The sequence below is a fragment of the Carassius gibelio genome, chromosome B2 (genome assembly GCF_023724105.1).
Source record: "Carassius gibelio isolate Cgi1373 ecotype wild population from Czech Republic chromosome B2, carGib1.2-hapl.c, whole genome shotgun sequence".
NCBI classification, from domain to species: Eukaryota; Metazoa; Chordata; class Actinopteri; order Cypriniformes; family Cyprinidae; genus Carassius; species Carassius gibelio.
Window position 1 is genome coordinate 28,175,510 of NC_068397.1, and position 20,088 is coordinate 28,195,597.

Below are 20,088 nucleotides of genomic sequence, written 5' to 3' on the forward strand. Positions count from 1 at the left end.
GAATTTTTTTTGCCAAAAGGTGGATTCGAACCCGGGTCTATCACGGCAAAACATGTACGACACATGCTTTACCGTTGATTGTTAGGTAAAGTTTGCCATTAGTGGTGGCAGATGCACCAGAGGAGCTGTCATGCAGCTGTCATGCAGCTGGACAGAGTGTTGGAGGAGATGAAAGCACTGCTGAAGTTTGACTTCATTAGTTGTTGATACTGGACTTTTTGCTCAAGAACTGGCCGGAAGATCAACAAGAAATCATGATAAATAAATGTGGTTTGTGTGCAGATTCCAGAAAGATCTGTAAATGTACTCCAGTAAGACATTCCAAGGATATGGTGAGAATCCAAATGAATGGAAAAGGTAAACAAAAATGGAACCTCTGGAGAGTTTGGATAAATATACATGTAATGGAAAAGTAAACAAATGGCACTCTGTCAGCTCCCTGTTTTTACATTATATATTGATATATTTTTTTCACACTGTAATGTTTCTGAACAGGTTGATGCAGCACATTGTTTTGTATCTGAAATTTGTTTCTGGCAAAGTTTATATGAATGCTGTTATATTTTGTCGTGAAGGCTGCTGAGTTTTTCTTTTACTGTACATGTGTTGATCATTAATATCAAAAGAAATAGAGACAAACAGGTGGCTGTTAAAGCTAGTGGGAAACGTTAAATTAATTGTTTTGTTTTACCAGAGATGAAAACACAGCATGATTTCCTAATTGTTATTATTTTAATAGTTTGAAGGCACTTGTTGCATATACATATTAAAATGTTTTTTTGATTTGTACTCATGGTTATTTATAGGCATAGTGTGGGTTTACAGGTTTTATTAAATTGTCTTATGGTTTAAATCTGAATAAAGCTAAGTGAATGTACTTGCTTGATTTCCTTTTTTTATGCATATATACACAAGAATACATACATAATATATATGTGTAAGAGATGTGTGAATAATTTAGAGTAAATAAAAATCCATATAATGTGAATGTGTTAATGTTTAAGTGCATTTTAGCTTTAACAGAGACAACATGTAAACTGAGCAAGATAACTTGTTTAAGGAAAATACACATAGGCTACAAGCTTTCAACTGCAAAGAGGTATTTTTAAATGCATGACATTTAAGTTTAAAACATATCTTAACCCTTATCCTCACTTTCATTAAAAGTTGTGGCAATGTACTGCCTGTTGCTCTATATTCTGCAAGTGCTGGCCTTGTTTGTTAGCTTCCCCCCCCCCCCCCCCCCCCCACACATACACACCAGAAGAGGCTATTTATGATAGAATTGGAGGATCAAATAGGATTTGTTCATATGGTGCTGTTTATGTCATGCATATAGGCCAGTTATTGCCAGTGTTTTTTATTAAGTATTTATTTCACTGTAGTTTGATAAGGCAACACACATTTTGGATGTCTCCCCATGACACACAGTATTCCAGGTCTGCAGGACTAAGAAGAGAGACCCATTGTACATATCACAGTACACACTTTTTAAATTATACAGTAGGCTATAATCATATATTTGAACTTATGTCGTGTGCACAGCCAATTGAACTGCTTTAAATGTAAAAGCCAGTTTCCACTTTCTGCACCAGTAGCTAGTTTTCAATTTATAGTATAATTATTACGGTTTATCTCAAATGTACAGTCATAAATACATAGTGTATATATCTATGCTCAACGGTGACCTCTTGTGAGAGATTCAACAAACCCAGGAGCGAATTCCGGATATTGCCCGGAAGTGACGCATTCACTGATTGTCAACATGCAAAATGGCGACCCTTCATAGGCAGAACGCTGCTGGACGGAGGAAAGTCCAGGTAATCATTTACAGATAGTGTTTGTTAACTTTAAAAATATGTATTATTGAATTTATAGTACGTTTACGGCTCAAGAACGTGTAGTCAAATATATCGTATATCAAATTTACAAAACGAAACATGTTCCGCCTTACAAAAGGTATGGCGGTGTTACCATAATACAGTGATGATATGTCATGCATTCAGTCATTTTTAACCACTGTGCAGGTATATATTCATGCCATTAAATTTGTTATTTTAGTACAATTGTCTGCACATCTAATCTAATAATATGTCATTTTTATGAATTGATAGTAAATAGGTAACGTAGTTTGGTAGACTGTAAGCAGTCAGTGATGTTTAATAAACTAGAGTTATTAATGATGATGTGTGTACAGGTTTCTTATGTGATCAGAGATGAGGTGGAGAAGTACAATCGTAACGGTGTGAACGCTCTTCAGCTGGATCCTGCTCTCAACAGACTCTTCACAGCTGGGCGAGACTCCATCATCAGGATATGGAGTGTCAATCAACACAAAGTACAACTTGCATTTTGCATGATTTATAAATATTAATGCACTTAATCCCTTGTTTTGTTACCGTGCGACCACACTTTCCACTTAAAGGGTTAGATCACCCAAAAATGAAAATTATGTCATTAATGACTCACCCTCATGTTGTTCCAAACCTGTGGAGACTTCCATTCATCTTTGGAACACAGTTTAAGATATTTTAGATTTAGTCCGAGAGCTCTCAGTCCCTCCATTGAAAATGTATGTACGGTATACTGTCCATGTCCAGAAAGGTAATAAAAACATCTTCAAAGTAGTCCATGTGACATCAGAGGGTCAGTTAGAATTTGTTGAAGCATCGAAAATACATTTTGGTCCAAAAATAACAAAAATTACTTTATTCATAGGGCTGTGCAAAAAAATCGGGGAACCTCCTGGAAACGCAATTGAGCTAGTTTTGAGAAGCAAGTGGGCAAGATTTGTTTTGAAAATCTGGCAACCCTGATCTGAATGCACGTGCTGGAGATGTACTTCTAATCACAGGAGCGCCTTTACTGATGAGATGCGCATGAAAATCGCATTCGATTTTTTTTGCACAGCCCTATTTATTCAGCATTGATTTTCTTCTGGGTCTGTTGTGAGTGCATTCACAACACTGGAGTGACATACGTCAGCAGCAATTTCATTTCAAATGAATAGTAAAATTTTTTGTCAATTCTGTCTCTCTGTGATCAAATGTTTCTAACTGAGAGCTGTTTTCTATTGCAGCAGGATCCTTACATCGCTTCAATGGAGCATCACACGGACTGGGTGAATGACATCATCCTCTGCTGTAATGGAAAAACATGTACGTCTTTTACTGATACTTCATACTTGATTCTCGTCAAATCTGTTCTGAGCTGTTGCCAGTCTGAGTGGATTGTTCTGTGTTGCAGTGATATCAGCCTCCTCGGACACCACCGTGAAAGTCTGGAATGCACACAAAGGGTTCTGCATGTCTACGTTACGGACACATAAGGTACATTTCTTGTATTTATCTTAGTTTGTTACTTTAATTTGGTTTAAAATCTTTATTTTGATGGCAGTCAAATTCAAGCTTGAAATTTAGATGAAGTTCTTGCATTTGGTTTGCGATATGATAATGAGATTTGAAGTGATTGTGTCGATTGTGATTCACTCTTCAGGACTACGTCAAAGCTTTAGCATATGCAAAGGACAAGGAGCTGGTGGCCTCTGCTGGGCTGGACAGACAGATCTTCCTGTGGGATGTGAACACACTGACCGCTCTGACCGCCTCCAATAATACAGTCACCAGTGAGCAAACTCTCTTAGTCATTCTGTTTGACAGCATTTTTGAGTCATTGAAGTGAGTTATTAAGCAGATGATTTTGAAAATAGATTTCTTCCGAAGTGAATGCAGTATTGTACCAGTGTTAAGTTGCAATTTGATTTTAGTTGTAGTTTTAGTTATTTTGTTGTCTTTGAGATTTTTATTAGCTTATGTTTTTTATGTCTGTATAGTTTTTTCTTAATTTTTAATTTACTGTAGTTTTAGTTATTTCAGTATTTAATTTATTTCAGAATGTTATAGTTTTAGTTAAGTCTCATAACCCTGATTGCATCCATCATTTATGTGATAGCTTCCTCACTGAGTGGAAACAAGGACTCCATCTACAGTCTGGCCATGAATCAGACAGGAACTGTGATCATCTCAGGATCTACAGAGAAGGTTAGTTTTCCTTTTCACTTTTCAAGGATGGAAGTTTTTATGGTTTCGTGTTTCAAGGAAGTAAAATGATCATTTCAACTTAAGGTTCAAATAAAAAGGCTTTGGTTAATGGAAATGTTTTGTATGTATATTTTTTTCTTTTTTCATGTCAGGTCTTGAGGGTCTGGGATCCACGAACATGTGCTAAACTAATGAAGCTGAAAGGCCACACTGACAACGTCAAATCATTATTGTTGAACAGAGACGGCAGTCAGGTAGGACTTTTTAACACAGCGCCAGAAATATGGAGATCACACGTGCATCACATTTCAAAATATCAAAATTAAATAAGAATATGATTTGAATTAGGTTTGTAAACATTAGCTATCGTATCTTTTTTGCTTTTCAGACTACAAAAAGTGAACAGAATTGTCTTAACAGTCATAGTCACACATGTGTAGGGCTTGGTACGGTTTTCCATCAGGTACACGTGTTAAACCTGCTGTGTTTCTCTGTCTAGTGTCTCTCCGGTAGCTCGGATGGCACGATCCGCTTGTGGTCTCTGGGTCAGCAGCGATGCATCGCCACATACCGGGTCCACGATGAGGGTGTATGGGCGCTGCAGGTGAACGAGGGCTTTACGCACATCTACACTGGAGGACGTGACCGAAAAATCTACTGCACGGATCTGCGTAACCCTGACTTACGTGTGCTCATATGTGAAGAGAAAGCTCCCATCCTGACGGTGAGCTTGAGCTGCTTGCTGTTTCAAAATAGTAGTGATGTCATCATCAAATATAATTGTTCAATACTTTAAGAAAAGTGCTCTTACGGTGTTGATTTTTTTTTTTCTGTGCAGATGGAGTTGGATAAAACAGCTGATCCTCCTCAAGCAATTTGGGTGTCCACAACTAAATCGGTTGTAAACAAATGGGTGAGTTACATTACAGAGATTTCTATTCTTAAAGTGGTCAAATAATCTATTTTTTTGCCATTGAGCACAAAACAAGTCACCTTTAATGTGTCCGGGCTGCTCTTTTACTTTGATAGTGAATGAGGGCAATGACTGTCAAGATCCAGAAAGGACTAAAGTACCATAAAAGTACTTTAAAAGTTCCCTTCCTTCTTTATATATTTACATTTAGTCATTTAGCAGCTTCTGGCTGTATGCAAACAAAGAAGTTCTTGAATATATTGTGAGCAATAATAGCAGAATTTTAGGTGAACTATCACTTTAAAATATGCATGCTATTATTCAACCTTTTTTATATATAATAATAATAATACACTATTTGTTCAAAAGGTCAATAAGATTTTTTTTCTTTGAAAGGAATTCATCAAGGATGCATTAAATTGATCAAAAATGTCAAAGTAAATGAATGAATCATTAAAAATGTATTAAAGTATGAAGCAGCACTACTGTTTTCAACATTGGTAAGGTTTTCTGAGCAGAAAATCAGCATATTAGAATGATTTCTAGAGGATCATGTGACGCTGAATGGAGTAATGATGATGAAAATTCAACTGCACCAAAGGAGTCAATTCAATTTGAAACCGTATTCAAACAGAAAAAAGATAATTCTATTTTTAACTTGTGTATCTGTCTGTATTTCTTTGTTTGCCATTGTCAGTCTCTAAAGGGCATGCAGAACTTCAGAGCGTCTGGAGACTACGACAACGACTGCAGTGCTCCTTTAACTCCACTGTGTACACAGCCAGAGCAGGTCATCAAAGGTGAAGGAGCGTCTGTGTTTCTAGAGCAGGCACCTGAGTGTTAAAACTCAGGGATGTAACCAGAAGGTCGCTGGTTCGATCTCTGTGTGGGCCATGAGCAAATTATAAAAGAACATGTTGCTTTGGATAGAAGCCTCCGTTAAATGACTGATTACTCACTTGATCAAGATGTGCTAGACTGTTCTCTGTCATTTTAATCTTTGATCGAGAGTTTGAATTCAATTTCAGGAGGCACCAGCATTGTTCAGTGTCATATTCTCAATGACAAGAGGCACATACTCACTAAAGACTCCAATAACAGTGTGGCATTCTGGGATGTCCTCAAGGTAAGAGCAGATCATGAGAAATTTTGGTTGCATCTTTAGTCCAAATGTTCTGTAATCTTGCTCTGTGTTTATAGGCATGTAAGGGGGAAGACCTGGGTAAAGTGGACTTCGATGAAGAAATTAAAAAGAGGTTCAAGATGGTCTATGTGCCGAACTGGTTTTCTGTAGATCTCAAGACTGGGGTGAGTTTTAGCATCTAGTTTTTCGATTATTAATGAGGGTGAATTTGACAGATAATAAATGTTAAGTCTGTTCTTGCTGTTTTTCAGATGCTGACCATCACGCTGGATGAAAGTGATTGTTTTGCGGCCTGGGTGGCAGCTAAAGATGCTGGTTTTACAAGCCCAGACGGCTCTGATCCTAAGTGTAATGCCTTCTTCTAAGTGCCTGGTGGTTTAAGTTAGCTGAATATATATATGATGCAAAAAAGACTTTCATGTTTTAGTAACTTATTTTAAGAATTGTAGGTATTTTTTTTGCAAATCTATTTGGTGCCATGAGCTGTGCTGAAACGACGCACTTCACATTTAAATCAAGCTAGAAATGCATTAGATTTAGCTTCTTTTTTTTTTCTTACTTCTACCTTTTTCATTTGAAGACATTTAGAACATGTAGAAAACAAGATGATGATACAGTGTGTGTATGTTTGTTTGTTTGTTTGTCATTCATTTTCTAACATTACAATATTAGCTCGTAGTGAGAATTATGTAATAACTCTTCTGTGTGTATTTGTGTGTTTCAGTGAATCTGGGTGGGCTGCTCCTGCAGGCGCTGTTAGAGTTTTGGCCCAGAACTCATATAAACCCAGTGGAAGAGGAGGAAAGTGAACTCAACCATGGTAGAATTTTTGCAAAGGAATATTTTAATAAGGCCATAATAATAATATTTATTATTATTCCGAAATTATTTTCTGTTAATACTCTTCAGTAGTGAATACATTTTCTTTGACTCTAGCCTGCTATTATAGATAATCAGAATTATTTCAGTGCATTCTGGGATTTCCTAATACACATGAATGCATGCAATTATTAGTGGTTTCAGAGCTTCTTCTTTTTTTTAAAAGCATAATAGCTTTGTTTAAAGTATATTTAGCTGTCTACTTCTCATGCAGTGATTCAGTAGAATTTGTGGTTTGCGGTTGGTATCTGACTTGGTCATTTTCTGTGTGAATTTCTCTTCAGTGAACGGTGAACAGGAGAGTCGAATTCAAAAGGGCAACGGCTACTTCCAGGTTCCTCCACACACTCCTGTCATCTTTGGGGAAGCAGGAGGAAGAACATTGTTTCGGTCAGAATGACAGTGTCCAATACTGATGAAGACATTACACTCATCCTGTCTTCATTATAAGTCACATTCATTATCTTTCCAATTGCAGGTTATTGTGCCGTGATTCTGGAGGAGAGACGGAGTCCATGTTACTGAATGAAACCGTTCCTCAGTGGGTTATTGATATCACCGTAGATGTGAGTGTTTCAGATCCCCCAATCATCTCATTATGTGTGCGATTGTATGTTGACTGTCTTCTTTCCTGCTACAGAAAAACATGCCAAAATTCAACAAGATCCCCTTCTACATCCAACCTCATTCATCATCTGGGGCCAAAACACTCAAAAAGTATGCTGTGTTTGTAGATGTGACAAAATGGAAAAGCAATCATTAATAAGGGCTATGCTTAACAGTTCACATTTTATCACACAAATGCAATCTGAAGTGTAAAACCAATACTTGGATGCAAATTTGCAACAATGTTTGCATGATTCTGTTGTTTTCAGGGACCGTCTGTCTGCTAGCGACATGCTACAGGTCCGGAAAGTGATGGAGCACGTCTACGAAAAGATCATCAACCTCGACACAGAGTCACAGACCACCAGCTCCTCAGCCAATGACAAACTGGGAGAGCAGGAGAAAGAGGAAGACGTGGCAGTGATAGCCGAAGAGAAGATTGAGCTCATGTGTTTAGATCAGGTTAGACCTCCTCAAGACAAATGAAAATGACTAGAGACCCATCTCTTCAATGTACTCATTGTTTGCTGTTCAACATCTTGTTTTCCTCAGATGCTGAAACCAATTTAAATGAGGTGACCGTTATTTAGATTTGATTGGCTGTTAACATTCACACAGCTTTCGTGACACCAGTAACCCTTAATAATAAGATTACAAGTGTCAAACATTGATTAACCCAGGGTTAAAGTTGTTAAACCTTAGGTAGACAGTGTGAATATAAACTTAAGTAAATCCTTCACTGCTACACATTTTTGAGGACTTTCTGCTACATTAACATTATTTACACACTTCTATTTAATTATTGCTCAGCTGCGCTGAATGTTTCAGGCAGGATCATATAATTAGCATTGTGCTCTGAATTAGTAAACAAAACTAAATTCCTTTGTACTCTATTGTTAATGTTCTCTGTTGTTTGTAGCTTTTGGATGCAAACATGGACCTCAGGACTGTAAAGCATTTCATCTGGAAGAGCGGTGGAGACCTGACCCTTCATTATCGACAGAAATCCACATGAGCTACTGCACCCAGTCACCATCGACCCACATCACTTTGACTTCCAGAAGCATCCCAGAATGCCCTGAGGTCTCATGGTCACCCAGGAGGAATGTTTTTTTATCTGTGTATTGGCTTAAATGACAGAGCCAGCAGAAAGATCTGACCGACAGCTGAAGGTTATAAACTTAAGACTGACTGCAGATTGCTGCAGTTCTGTGAACTACGACTTCTCCATCTTAACACTAGTCATGATGATGATGATGATGATGATGATGATGATGATGATGAAGATGAGCATGAGTACTTCCGTTCTCAGTCATTCCAGAGACTTTCATCCAGATCCGAATCAGTTACTCTTTGAAGCTCCCCATTTTGCTTTTTTTCCAAGAAACAATGTACCTTTTTTTTCTAGATTGAATTATAACATTTATTATAATTTATTTGAAGCTACTTGTGTATCAGAAATCAAAACTGTCCAACATGGAACTAGCAGTCAGCGATGATGATTTTAATTCGTAGATGCAGTTTACTGTGTATGTGTGAGACACGTTCTCTCATCTGTTTGTTAGTTGATTTCTGTGGATCAGTGCACATGACCATCATCATACCATTACTTCTGAGAAATATGGCCCTGTTCTTCTCAAATTACTGACATTAGGACTTATTTCTTTTGTGTGAATAAAAATTTAAACTCTGCTTTCACTCTTGATGTCTGAACCTAAACCAAAAGTTTTACAGATGCAGACGTGAAGAATAAATTTTTATTTTTTAAATTTTTATTAGTGTTATTATAAATACAGGTCAAAATAAATGGTTAATTTATATTACATGAATTACCATTAATTAGAAACTGATTAATCAACTTTGTAAACACTGCTCATTGTTTGGTGATATTCAGTACTATAGTTAAATGTACAGTAGTAGTGTTACTGAAAAAAAAATTCTGATTTAAGAAAAATAATAATATATATATATATATATATATATATATTGCTTCTACATTTTTAGAGAATGAAAATACCTAACAGTTCTGTAATATGAAAAATGTTACACTTAATTAATTTCAAAATACAAAACAAATATACATTTTAAGTAGTGTTATATCTAAAATTAAATTATGGAAAGGATGACCTTATTTATTTTATTCTGCATTACTGTGCTGATTAAGGACAATTTGTTTTTATAAAATATCACAATGCAATTGTACACAAAACCAGTTCCAGAAAGCATGCACAATTTATTTGTTTAACAGAAAACACAAAAATGTAAACAGGAAGACAAATCAAACACAACATTTCCTTTCTCTGACATGCAAATAGCATTCTCTGATAAGTCTATGCTCCATTCAGTGCTTTCCCAGAGAGAACGTAGATATGAAAAAAAGGTTAGATAAAAAACCTACTACTGCATGAATGATACAAGAATCTTTGATTTTGCTCAAAGTATGTATGACTGCTTACAGATCTCATCCAGTTTAAACACTTAATACACAGATTAAATATAATATTTAATATTCAACTTAAATATAAGAATGACATAATATCAAACCAAACAAAAGTGCACAATGTGTAGCAATGCTCCAGCCTGTATGAACACCAGTGACTGAAATCACCGGAGGTTCGTCTGTCTTAAATGTACTAAAACAAAACTCATTGTATCAGTCACATACTGAATACCAACTGATTTACAAAACTCAAAAAAAAAAAAAAAAGTCCGCAAGAATCATCCCTTTCTCCTAAATAATAAAATGTCATGTTAAAAACGATAAGTTATGAGTTACAGGTTACAATAAAGGAATGTTACTGCAAATCCTGATGTTGCCCACTAGTTAAACAAAACTATTAGTTCAATTTCCAAATCAGATTTTACTCTGAAACTCTTACATTGCCTTGTTTAATCACTGCAATTTCAAGACAAAAAAATAAAATAAAAATAATATTTCACCCAAAATATCTGTCAAGGTCTAAAAAAGAAAAGAGATTATAGAACAGAACAAACTTCAAGTCATACTTTTATGGTTTTTTTTTTTTTAATTTAGAGTTGAAAAGCTATTAAAGCTGGTTTCCACCATGGGATAAATACCCAAAGATGTAGCAAATCTCTTTATCTCACAATTCAGACTTTCATCCGATTCAAATTGTTAAATATAAAGTCAAAAAAAAAAAATTCCCACAAAAAGCAACTGAACAACAAACTGATTTTCACTGTTGAAAAAAACTCTAATGAAAATAAATGTATAAATTCAATTATATGATCCTTCACTCTTCTCTGTCTCTACACCACAGTTCTGTGTGGTTTATGGTGTGGACAGCTTCAGCTTCAGGCCTGTGTGTGTTCACTGAGCTGCTGGATGCGGTCCGCCAGCTGCAGACAGTGTAAGATCCTACTCCTCTCGTCCTGGAGCTCCGCAGCAGACACTTCCCCCTGCAGCTTCCGGCCGAACAGCACCAGATCCTGCATGAACAGCCCGACCGGCTCCCGCTGACCTGCAGGAAGCTCCGTGATGCTGGCGTCCTGGAAGCGAAGATCTATGTGTTTGGCTCGGCCCAGTCCTGGAGCCCGCTCTTCAATCCAAGTCAGAGGTCTGCGTCAGAAAGTACTCGGATTAACTTGTGTGACAAATGAAAATCTCACAGATTTATGGCAGTAAAAACGATTTTCTTCATAAAATGTGTGTGTAGAATGTTTTAAAATTCATGTCTCACTCTGCATGACTAGTTAACTGCAAACAATATATATACATTTCTTATTATTTATTTATTTTCTTATATATTATGTGGAAACTTGGGGAAATAGTGACCAATTTCACTGAAAATATACATTTTCCGTGTACGTTCATTTATATATATTATATATATATAACCTCAAATCTAAAATTTCTAAAAATTCTCAAAAATCTCAAATCTATCCATTAAAAAATCTAGAATATAATTAAAATAAATTTACATTTAAATGGAAGAAAATAATGTATACATTAGAAGCTAATTTTGATTGATGTACATATTTAAAAAATAATACATTTAATTATTTTTTTTCAATGTAAAACAGCTGTCTGTGGCCTCAGTTTGCTCACTTCTGCTGGCTGGTCAGGAAGTGTGCCGTCAGCTTCATGTATTTGTTCTCTTTCTCCTCCACCAGAGATGCTGCAGTAACCGTCAGCTCCCCGAAAAGATCAACCAACCAGGTCAGTCTGGCAATCCCGCTGAAAGATGGGAACCCAAAATTTGGCTTCAGGGGTCCACCTGAAAAGAAAAACATCACCATCACTCAAAAACCCAAGTGAGAACCTTTAAAAAAAGATATAATTCAGTCACTACCAGTGAAGTGCAGCGTTCCCTCCTCCAGCGTTTTCCCAGCGATGTCTTTTTTCAGCTGTTTGAAGTCAGGAGTGAAGAGCTCGATATGTTCTTCATGTAGCACCAGGCCTGAAGACACCATACAGAAGTTAAACATTCAACCATCCTGAAGGCAGAATCATACTATTTAACTGCTTCATAATAAAGAAAAACTTCTACCATTTCAAATATTTTCTCATGCATCCCCAGAAGACAGGACAGAACTCACCCTTCTGCTGAGCCAGATTCCACAGATCCACTGCAGACGTGTAGCTGAGGGTCATGGGATACTCAACACACACATGCTTCCCCGCCTCCAGAAACTGCCTGAGACCGAGGAGATCGAGGAGAGACGATGGTTTTAAAGGGAAGACACTCAAACGTGATCATCTCAGTCATGTGTGAGGAGGAAGTCAGTGTCACCTGATGTGCTCTTCATGGTTAGTGTTTTCAGTGCATATGAAGGCCACATGGATGTCATCTCTGCTCAACGCCTCCGTCATGGAGATCTGCTTCACACCCTGCTGATCTTCAAGAGTCCTCCTAAACAAGCACAGATCACCAGCAGAACTTGAGATAGATGTAAGTATATACTGCATTTTCCAGACTATAAATCACACTTTTTTTCATTGTTTGGCTGGTCCTGCGACTTATAGTCAGGTGCGACTTATTTATCAAAATTAATTTGACATGAACCAAGAGAAATGAACTAAGAGAAATAAACCAATAGAAAACATTACCGTCTCCAGCCGCCAGAGGGCGCTATATGCTGCACTGTGCTCCTATAGTCTACACTGGGGACATAGAGCGCCCTCTCGCGGCTGGAGACGGTAATGTTTTCTCTTGGTTCTTGGTTCTACATAAATACGACTTATATGTGTTTTTTTTCCTCGTCATGATGTATTTTTGGGCTGATGCGACGTATACTCAGGTGCGACTTATACTCCGAAAAAAACGTATACTACCAGAAAACCACCAGCTTTCAAACACTATGATTTTTAATGTTTTTTAAAGAAGTCTCTTCTGCTCACCAAGCCTGCATTTATTTGATCCAAAAGTACAGGAAATTTTTTAAATGTCTTTCCCATTTAAAATAGCTGTTTTCTATGTAAATATATTTAAAAATGTCATTTATTCCTGTGATTTCAAAGCAACATTTTGGGCATCATCATCACAAATTATAAAATGACATTTCTTTTTTTCTGTGAAGTCAAAAGAAACCATTGTGTTAATACCATTAATACCATTGTGACTTAATAAATCAAGTGTCTGTATGAATGTCTGAAGATGCAGTGACCTGGACACAAAGCCTCGGATGCTGAACTTCTCAGCAGCGCTGGACGGTAGAGGAGCGAGCAAATCTCTCATTCTCACACTTCCTGCGATGCCGACACCAACAACCACTGATCCCAACATCATTCCTGCAGAAACAACATGCACAAGCAGAGAATCAGCATTCATTACATGTTTGATCTGAACTTGATTTATATGCTGTGTGGCACGATGGAAATGCAGAAGCTCTGGAAAAGATCCACATATACACTGTTCTTGCCCATAAGGATGATGCTATAACAAGTCACTATCATGAAAGAGCAGCACTTTTCTGAGAAACTGGTTTGAGAAGTTTACAGACGGAACTGGAGTTCTTGGTGTGTCTGCATGTGTGTCTGTCTGATAACGGCTTGTTTGAGCTGCAACTAGAGTCACCCTTAATTCAGAAAATAAGTCCATATTTGAATTGGACAACCAAACTATTTTGTCTGAATATTATATGTACAAATCCTGGTTATATTAGTCAACCATATACTGGGAAAATGGGAGATATAAGAAAAAAACAGTTGCAAAAGTGGTTAAGTAATTTTTATTTGTGCAGTTACTGAGCAGAGCAAATAATTAATGATAAAATGATAAAAGTACATGCTTGTAAATATAAAATATTTTGATTCAAGTTAAACATCACAAACTTTCCTGACATGATGGTAATTTACAAATGTGAATATGTTTAATTATGTTTATGATTATATTTATTGTCCCATGACATAATAAATGAAAACAAGAAAATTCACAAAGTATATATCCACAATACCATTGTCTCTGACAATACTAAACAGCAGGAACAGAAAGAAAAATAGAGACAGAGTTGGTTATGTATTGTAACTAACAAGAACATTTCCTAATCACAAACGGTAAGCAAAATATTAACAATGCATGTCTGCTTCCACTTTTATAACTTTGTTTTAATACTGATGTTAATTAAATAACCAAAAGCGTCACTTTGACTAAATTCATCTGCATCGCGTTTAATAGAACGCGTAGAAAACGCATTAATATGAGATTACGCAACGAATAAAGTCCTTTTTTTCTATCTGCAGGATATAAATCTTCTCACCTGTGAATGTAACTGTTAGTATGCGCACAGAGCCGTCGGTGAGGATCTCTACAGCAGCTGCGGCGAAATAAAAGAGATGAAGGACATCATCCGGCGTCACTAGAAACAACTTTCATAACTCTTTTTTTTTCTTTCGTAACCTGCGTGCGTCTGACATCACACGGTGCGGTCGCACGTGTTTCTGTTGTTGACCGATACAGGCGATAAATAAACGGATTCTCAGAATGATCAGCAGTTATTAACTTTACATAAATACTTAGCGTTAACATCTCCATTATTTATTTATGAACTAAATCGCAGGCTAAGTGTTTACAATGTGTTTCTTTAGCTTATGTTCATCGATGTTTGAATAAAGTTTTTCAGAGTTAAACATGGCCGCTTCCTTGGCGCACTGCTCTTAGTTTCATAACAAAGTCATTTTGATTTCTGCTTATAAAAGAAATAATAGATGACGGTGAGTTGTTATTATGAATGGACCTTGATGTCGATGTATAAACGAATAAAGGCTCCATTCTGTGAAATTAAGTGCATTTTTACAATAACTTAAGTAATCTTTGAGACGAATTCAGTGTTGTAAAATAAGAAAGAAAAAAAAAGTCAAATAAATGTAACATGCTAAATTGACTGGTATTACCAAATTTTTTAACATGCTTTTTTAGAGAATGTCCCATGGAAGTAATATCTTTCAAATTCCTTAGTTTGTGTGTGTGTGTGTGTGTGTGTGTGTGTAAATACAGAAAATACATGGGCACAATTTACATTTGTGTAAAAAATTAATTTCAAACAATGAAGCAGAAACTTTTAGATCTGAAGGTTTGTATAATCATGGGGAAAATGTATTCATATTAGTGCTGTCAAATGATTAATCGCATCCAAATTAAAAGTTTTTGTTCACATAATATATGTATGTGTACTGTATGTTTTAAATATATATATATATATATATATATATATATATATATATATATACATACAGTATATATTTTGAGAATATTTAGATGTATATACATTTATATATGTATATTCTTATATTTTATATATAAGTATATTTAATATATAAACAACATATTTTTCTTATATACATGCATGCGTTTGTATACATAATACATATACACACATATAAACAAAAACGTTTATTTTGGATGCGATTAATCGCGATTAATCATTTGACAGCACTAATTTATATATTCCGTTTATATTATTTGGTCAGTTAAATCTTTTATATTACTGCCGTTTTATAGATTTTTCCTCCAGGCTAAGGATATTTGCTCCGTGTGAAGTGAGGATGAGCCGCTCCACCAGCCTCCTGCAGCAGATGACAGTGTTTGTGACAGTGGTGACCGGCGGTGGCTGTGCTATGATGTATTACCTCATGCAGAGTAAGTCCAGGCTGATTAAAGCATCTGGAAGCTGTTAAACATTGTGTGATTTGTGTTCCGCTTCTTTCAGAGAATTTTGCAAAATCAGAGCATTACCATCTGGCCATTGAACAGCTGAACAATAATTCCTCTGCTATGGCCAGTCTGGGCGCTCCTCCTCTGAAGATACACAATATCCATTTATCTGACCGACACAACCGCATTGACCACAGCAGCGCTCAGGTCAGCATCACCAATAAACACTCCTCCATAAGAAACACTGGCTCTACTACCGGTCAGAAATATATTAATCATATACATATATTAATTTCAGCTGAAGATCCCAGTTACCGGGTCAAGGACTGGAGGTTATCTCTACACAACTTCCACCAGAGACGCTATCATGAACAGGTACAATGATTTCAACTTTTTAGATAAATAAACGCACATTTGTATGTCTCATATATAATTTATATAATCATCTTAACCTCTTTTGTTAATAGATGGAAGCTCCAGCAAGTGTTTCTGAAGCTGAGAGAAGGCGAGATCATTGAGATTTTCAACAAGACAGAATCTGAAGAGTAATTACTGTACACACAGAAATATTTCATCAATGTTAAACAGACAAAAAATGTAAGTGGAGCGTTGGACAGTGAATAGATGATTAAAAGCCTGCTTTTTTTTTATTAATGCAATTATGGCATTCACATATATTTGTTTACTTGAAATGTTCATATATTTGTTTGGGCTGTATGGAAGCTGTGTCATGTGAAGCACTTTATTTTGCGGCAGCTTGGACATATATTTTTTTGTTGTTGCTATTTTATAACAATTCTACTAAATGAAATGTATGCAGTCATAATTTAAAGCAGGTCTGATCATCTTATTGTAGAAATAGGGTTGCATAAAATAAGTCAAAAGAATAATAACCTAAATCTGTTTGACGTACCACTATAAAATGTGTATGAAACATGAATAATATAATTCAGTCCAGCTTGTAATACCAACACTGTTTTTTTTCCGATCATCTGTTTTTCTATTGATGTGATTATTACTGATTAGTATAGTAACACTGTAGTAACTCAACGTTACCAGTAGGTGTCAGTAAAAGATTATTATTCTTTAACCCTTGAATTTTTGAAGATTTTCAGATTTTAACACATTTGAATAACAAAGAAGTAAATCCAACTGAATTTTGTTATTTGAATTTTATCTGAAAATGTCTTTGTTCACATGAAATAAAACTGCATTTAGCTTGAAGTATGATAAATGTAAGTTTAATTCAGTTGTTTACTGAGAGATTTCTCATGGTACTTCTATCATCTTTTGACAAATTTAAACCAGGTTCCGTTTATAATAACTATTACAGTTTTTTTTACAGACGCTAGGACACATTTCTCAGTACTTAGGTCACTTTTACAAAACTCTTCACACAGTTCTCCTAACCAACTTTCAGCTTGGCAAAGCAGTTCATTTCACATTAAAAATACACTACAACTACAAAACACTTTCTTCAGGTCTCAAATCAATTCATTCTTCCAGAACACTAGCAAAGGTTGACAGCCGACAAACACACTTTGTCACCCACAAAACAAAGACCTAAAAAACACTAACAACATGTAGCATTATATGATGTTTTCTTGTGTAAAACAAGTAGGCTACACATCTCTGTTTATAATTCACTGTAATATATGTTAATAGAATGAATCAGACATGATGCACAATTAGTCTATATTTTATGTAGTTTATTTATTTGGAGTAGTTCCAAAATACAAGAATTTGTGTACACACCATCCACTGATACAGATACAATAGTAATGCTAATCCACTCGGTCTTGTCCATTTCGTCCACATCACATCTTATGTCATCTAGGGCAATACACCTAGGAATACACCTGATCCATCCCCCGCAATCTTCTGCTGATATGTCCAGGCATCCAGCATTCATTACGTCCAGGAGGGACATTTGATCATGTGGATGGTCATATTTACAATGGTTTTATAGCATTTAATTTTAAGATTTAAAATATATTTCATTAAAATATTACTGTAGAAATGTAGCAAATTGCTGTCTTATTCGGTTTTGTATTATGTTATTGTTTTGAACATAAGTTTAACACTTTTGAAAACAGTGTGTAAGCATGTACAAATTGGCCTGTACGTACAAATAGGTTTGGCTGTTGTTGTGTCAGAGTGAGAAAAGAATTCATGAAATTTGGGAGATGTAGTCATTGAATGCATTTTGTGCCAAAGCAATGATAATTGATCCTCAGTTTAGCCCACATAGACTTCTGTTGTGCTCACTGTGTGAAGAGTTTTGCGAAAGTGACCTAAGTATTGAGAAATGTGTCCTAGCGCCTGTAAAAAACTGTAAGTGTCATAAATCTACATTCACAGGAGTGACTTCATCCACAGAAACACAGTGACCCAGTTTACCCAAACGTCCTGTAGTTTCCTCAGACTTCCACCACTCTCTCTCTCTCTCTCTTTCTGATCCTCTCTTTTGCCTCCCATTAGTTTTTTTTTTTTTTTTTTTTTTTGGTTGAAAGATTGAGGCCAGAAAACCAAAATGTTAAAATAATAATGTTTAAAACATTTAAAGCTATGATGTTGATGATAATTACAGATGCAAGCAGTGATGAAAGGTCCCTCGCACCCGGCTCATGTCACACCTTGGCTTTAGGAAAACAGCAAATGGTGATCAATATGCATTTAAAGTGGTAAATGTAGGAGGACTAGGTCAAACTAATTTATATGTGCCAAACATCCTGCTGCCAGCTGGTGGCGCTATGATTATAACTTAATATTGGGAGATGTCTTCAGGCCAGGACTTTTATCAAACGTGAAGTTTGGTGCAGAGTTGAGTTAGTGTAAAGCATGACATATCCTGTTACCAACAGGTGGCGCTATGGTTTAAACTGAATATTGACATTTAGATATCTTCAGGCGAGTATTCTTAGCAAACGTGAAGTTTGGAGAGTTACAGCAATGTCCTGTTTCATGACAAAACATTGAACTTTGTCAGGCTGCCAGGGACACACCCTTTCACGAAAATTTTAGATCTTTTCACAATTTAGCATCTCAAAGGCCGTTAAAGTACAAGCCCTGAAAAAAAAAATGCGCAAAAAACGTACACAAAATTTAAAAAAATAACGGACTTCATGTTGGGTTTCAGATTTTGAACCAGGAGACTTTTTTTGTAGGCATTGGTGTGTTACATGTGTTTAGTTTCGTACATGTATGTAGCTCGACGTGCACTGCGTTGAAATTTTGTAAGTGTAGCTTTCAAGCCATTTTGCCACACCCACTTCTGTTACCTGTATCAGATGTAGGCTAGGCTAAATTTTCATCAGTTCTGACGTGTGTGCAAAGTTTCATGAGTTATGGAGCATGTTAAGACCCTCAAAAATGCTATTCACTTTGAAGAAGAAACAGAGCATTTTCAAAGGGGCCTTACACCATTGTTGCTAGGGCCCTAATTATTATTATTAGTGCAATATTTCATTCAGTTTATCTATTAGTCTTAGTATTAAATATTATATTACTCAAACAGACAGTGCAGCATGTTTGCAGTGCCTACTATGTTTGCCAAAATGCACAGCTACAGTACACTGAGTAAGATTGTATCCCACAATGCAATTCACTCAAATGGGTTTTCATGTTTACACCATAGACTGTTTAAAAACAAGCTTTACACTGACAAATCATCAGAATATTGATCATTTGTTGCACATATAGAATGAGCAGTATGCTTTTCTGAATTCAGCTATTGTATTTCTAAGATGCAAAAATGTAGCATTTTAAAACAGTTTAAAACGTGTTTTGGTGGATAATTCAAAGTGATTATGAACGCAATAATTTGAGAGCTATGTGAAACAGTATATAATAGTGCAGTGAGTGCAGTACGCTAGCATTCTGCTCTTCAGATCTCTTATGAATCTGTTTTGAATCTGACTAAACCTTGGTTACAGACCCAGTTGGGGTTTCAAGTCTCAATCTTTCCTCCTTCTCTCAAGCCTTTCAAAAGTCCCACCATTATCCCCCAAAAGCACCCGCTCCAGAAATATCCTCATATTCCACTGAGCTCTGGGGACCATCTGTCTTCACTTCCATCTGCCAAAACATCCATGCACATAAATACTGCCTCCAATCTGTTTTCATCGGATTTTACAATATATTTTATATTACATCACAGTGTTTTACCCATTTAAATGTATAATTCCTTCATTAAATGACATCAACTTTAAAAAATATATATATTTGTATTTATATATTTTTGTAGATTATATGGTTGTTGAAAGATATGCTGGCTTGTTTTGGCACATTTCACATTTTATTTTAGGTTTTCTTGAATATTACAGGAATAAGAAAAGTATGAGAAGGGAGACTGAAGACACTAAATTGAGGGACGTGGGAAAGAAAATGCAT

At 36.0% G+C, this 20,088-nt stretch overlaps 3 protein-coding genes across 4 annotated transcripts; 2 read left to right on the plus strand and 1 right to left on the minus strand.

Moving 5' to 3' along the window:
• The first annotated feature begins 1,695 nt into the window (after nucleotides 1–1,695).
• On the plus strand, nucleotides 1,696–9,274 carry wdr48b (WD repeat domain 48b). Of its 2 annotated transcripts, none has more exons than XM_052547683.1 (19): nucleotides 1,696–1,820; nucleotides 2,198–2,338; nucleotides 3,080–3,158; nucleotides 3,247–3,329; nucleotides 3,496–3,625; nucleotides 3,952–4,040; nucleotides 4,193–4,294; nucleotides 4,540–4,764; nucleotides 4,879–4,953; nucleotides 5,651–5,753; nucleotides 5,982–6,079; nucleotides 6,154–6,261; nucleotides 6,349–6,445; nucleotides 6,822–6,917; nucleotides 7,261–7,366; nucleotides 7,455–7,542; nucleotides 7,617–7,693; nucleotides 7,852–8,044; nucleotides 8,502–9,274. In XM_052547683.1, exons 1-19 carry the CDS (start codon nucleotides 1,773–1,775, stop codon nucleotides 8,595–8,597), a joined length of 2,034 nt encoding a protein of 677 aa, XP_052403643.1. In that variant the 5' UTR covers nucleotides 1,696–1,772; the 3' UTR covers nucleotides 8,598–9,274. The 2 variants fall into 2 exon arrangements, with proteins under 2 accessions (XP_052403643.1, XP_052403644.1); XM_052547684.1 differs by having other exon boundaries at nucleotides 3,083–3,158.
• Nucleotides 9,275–9,795: 521 nt separating this feature from the next.
• On the minus strand, nucleotides 9,796–14,449 carry blvra (biliverdin reductase A). Its single transcript, XM_052547685.1, has 7 exons — nucleotides 14,303–14,449; nucleotides 13,211–13,334; nucleotides 12,337–12,456; nucleotides 12,143–12,240; nucleotides 11,896–12,003; nucleotides 11,652–11,820; nucleotides 9,796–11,162 (listed from the first exon to the last, which is right to left on the minus strand). The coding sequence occupies exons 2-7, from the start codon at nucleotides 13,330–13,332 to the stop codon at nucleotides 10,898–10,900; spliced, it is 882 nt and encodes a 293-aa protein (XP_052403645.1). The 5' UTR covers nucleotides 13,333–13,334; nucleotides 14,303–14,449; the 3' UTR covers nucleotides 9,796–10,897.
• Nucleotides 14,430–16,920, plus strand: LOC127950553 (cytochrome c oxidase assembly factor 1 homolog). The gene is made up of 5 exons (XM_052547686.1): nucleotides 14,430–14,756; nucleotides 15,544–15,681; nucleotides 15,752–15,903; nucleotides 15,995–16,071; nucleotides 16,164–16,920. The coding sequence occupies exons 2-5, from the start codon at nucleotides 15,588–15,590 to the stop codon at nucleotides 16,243–16,245; spliced, it is 405 nt and encodes a 134-aa protein (XP_052403646.1). The 5' UTR covers nucleotides 14,430–14,756; nucleotides 15,544–15,587; the 3' UTR covers nucleotides 16,246–16,920.
• The last annotated feature ends 3,168 nt before the right edge of the window (nucleotides 16,921–20,088 follow it).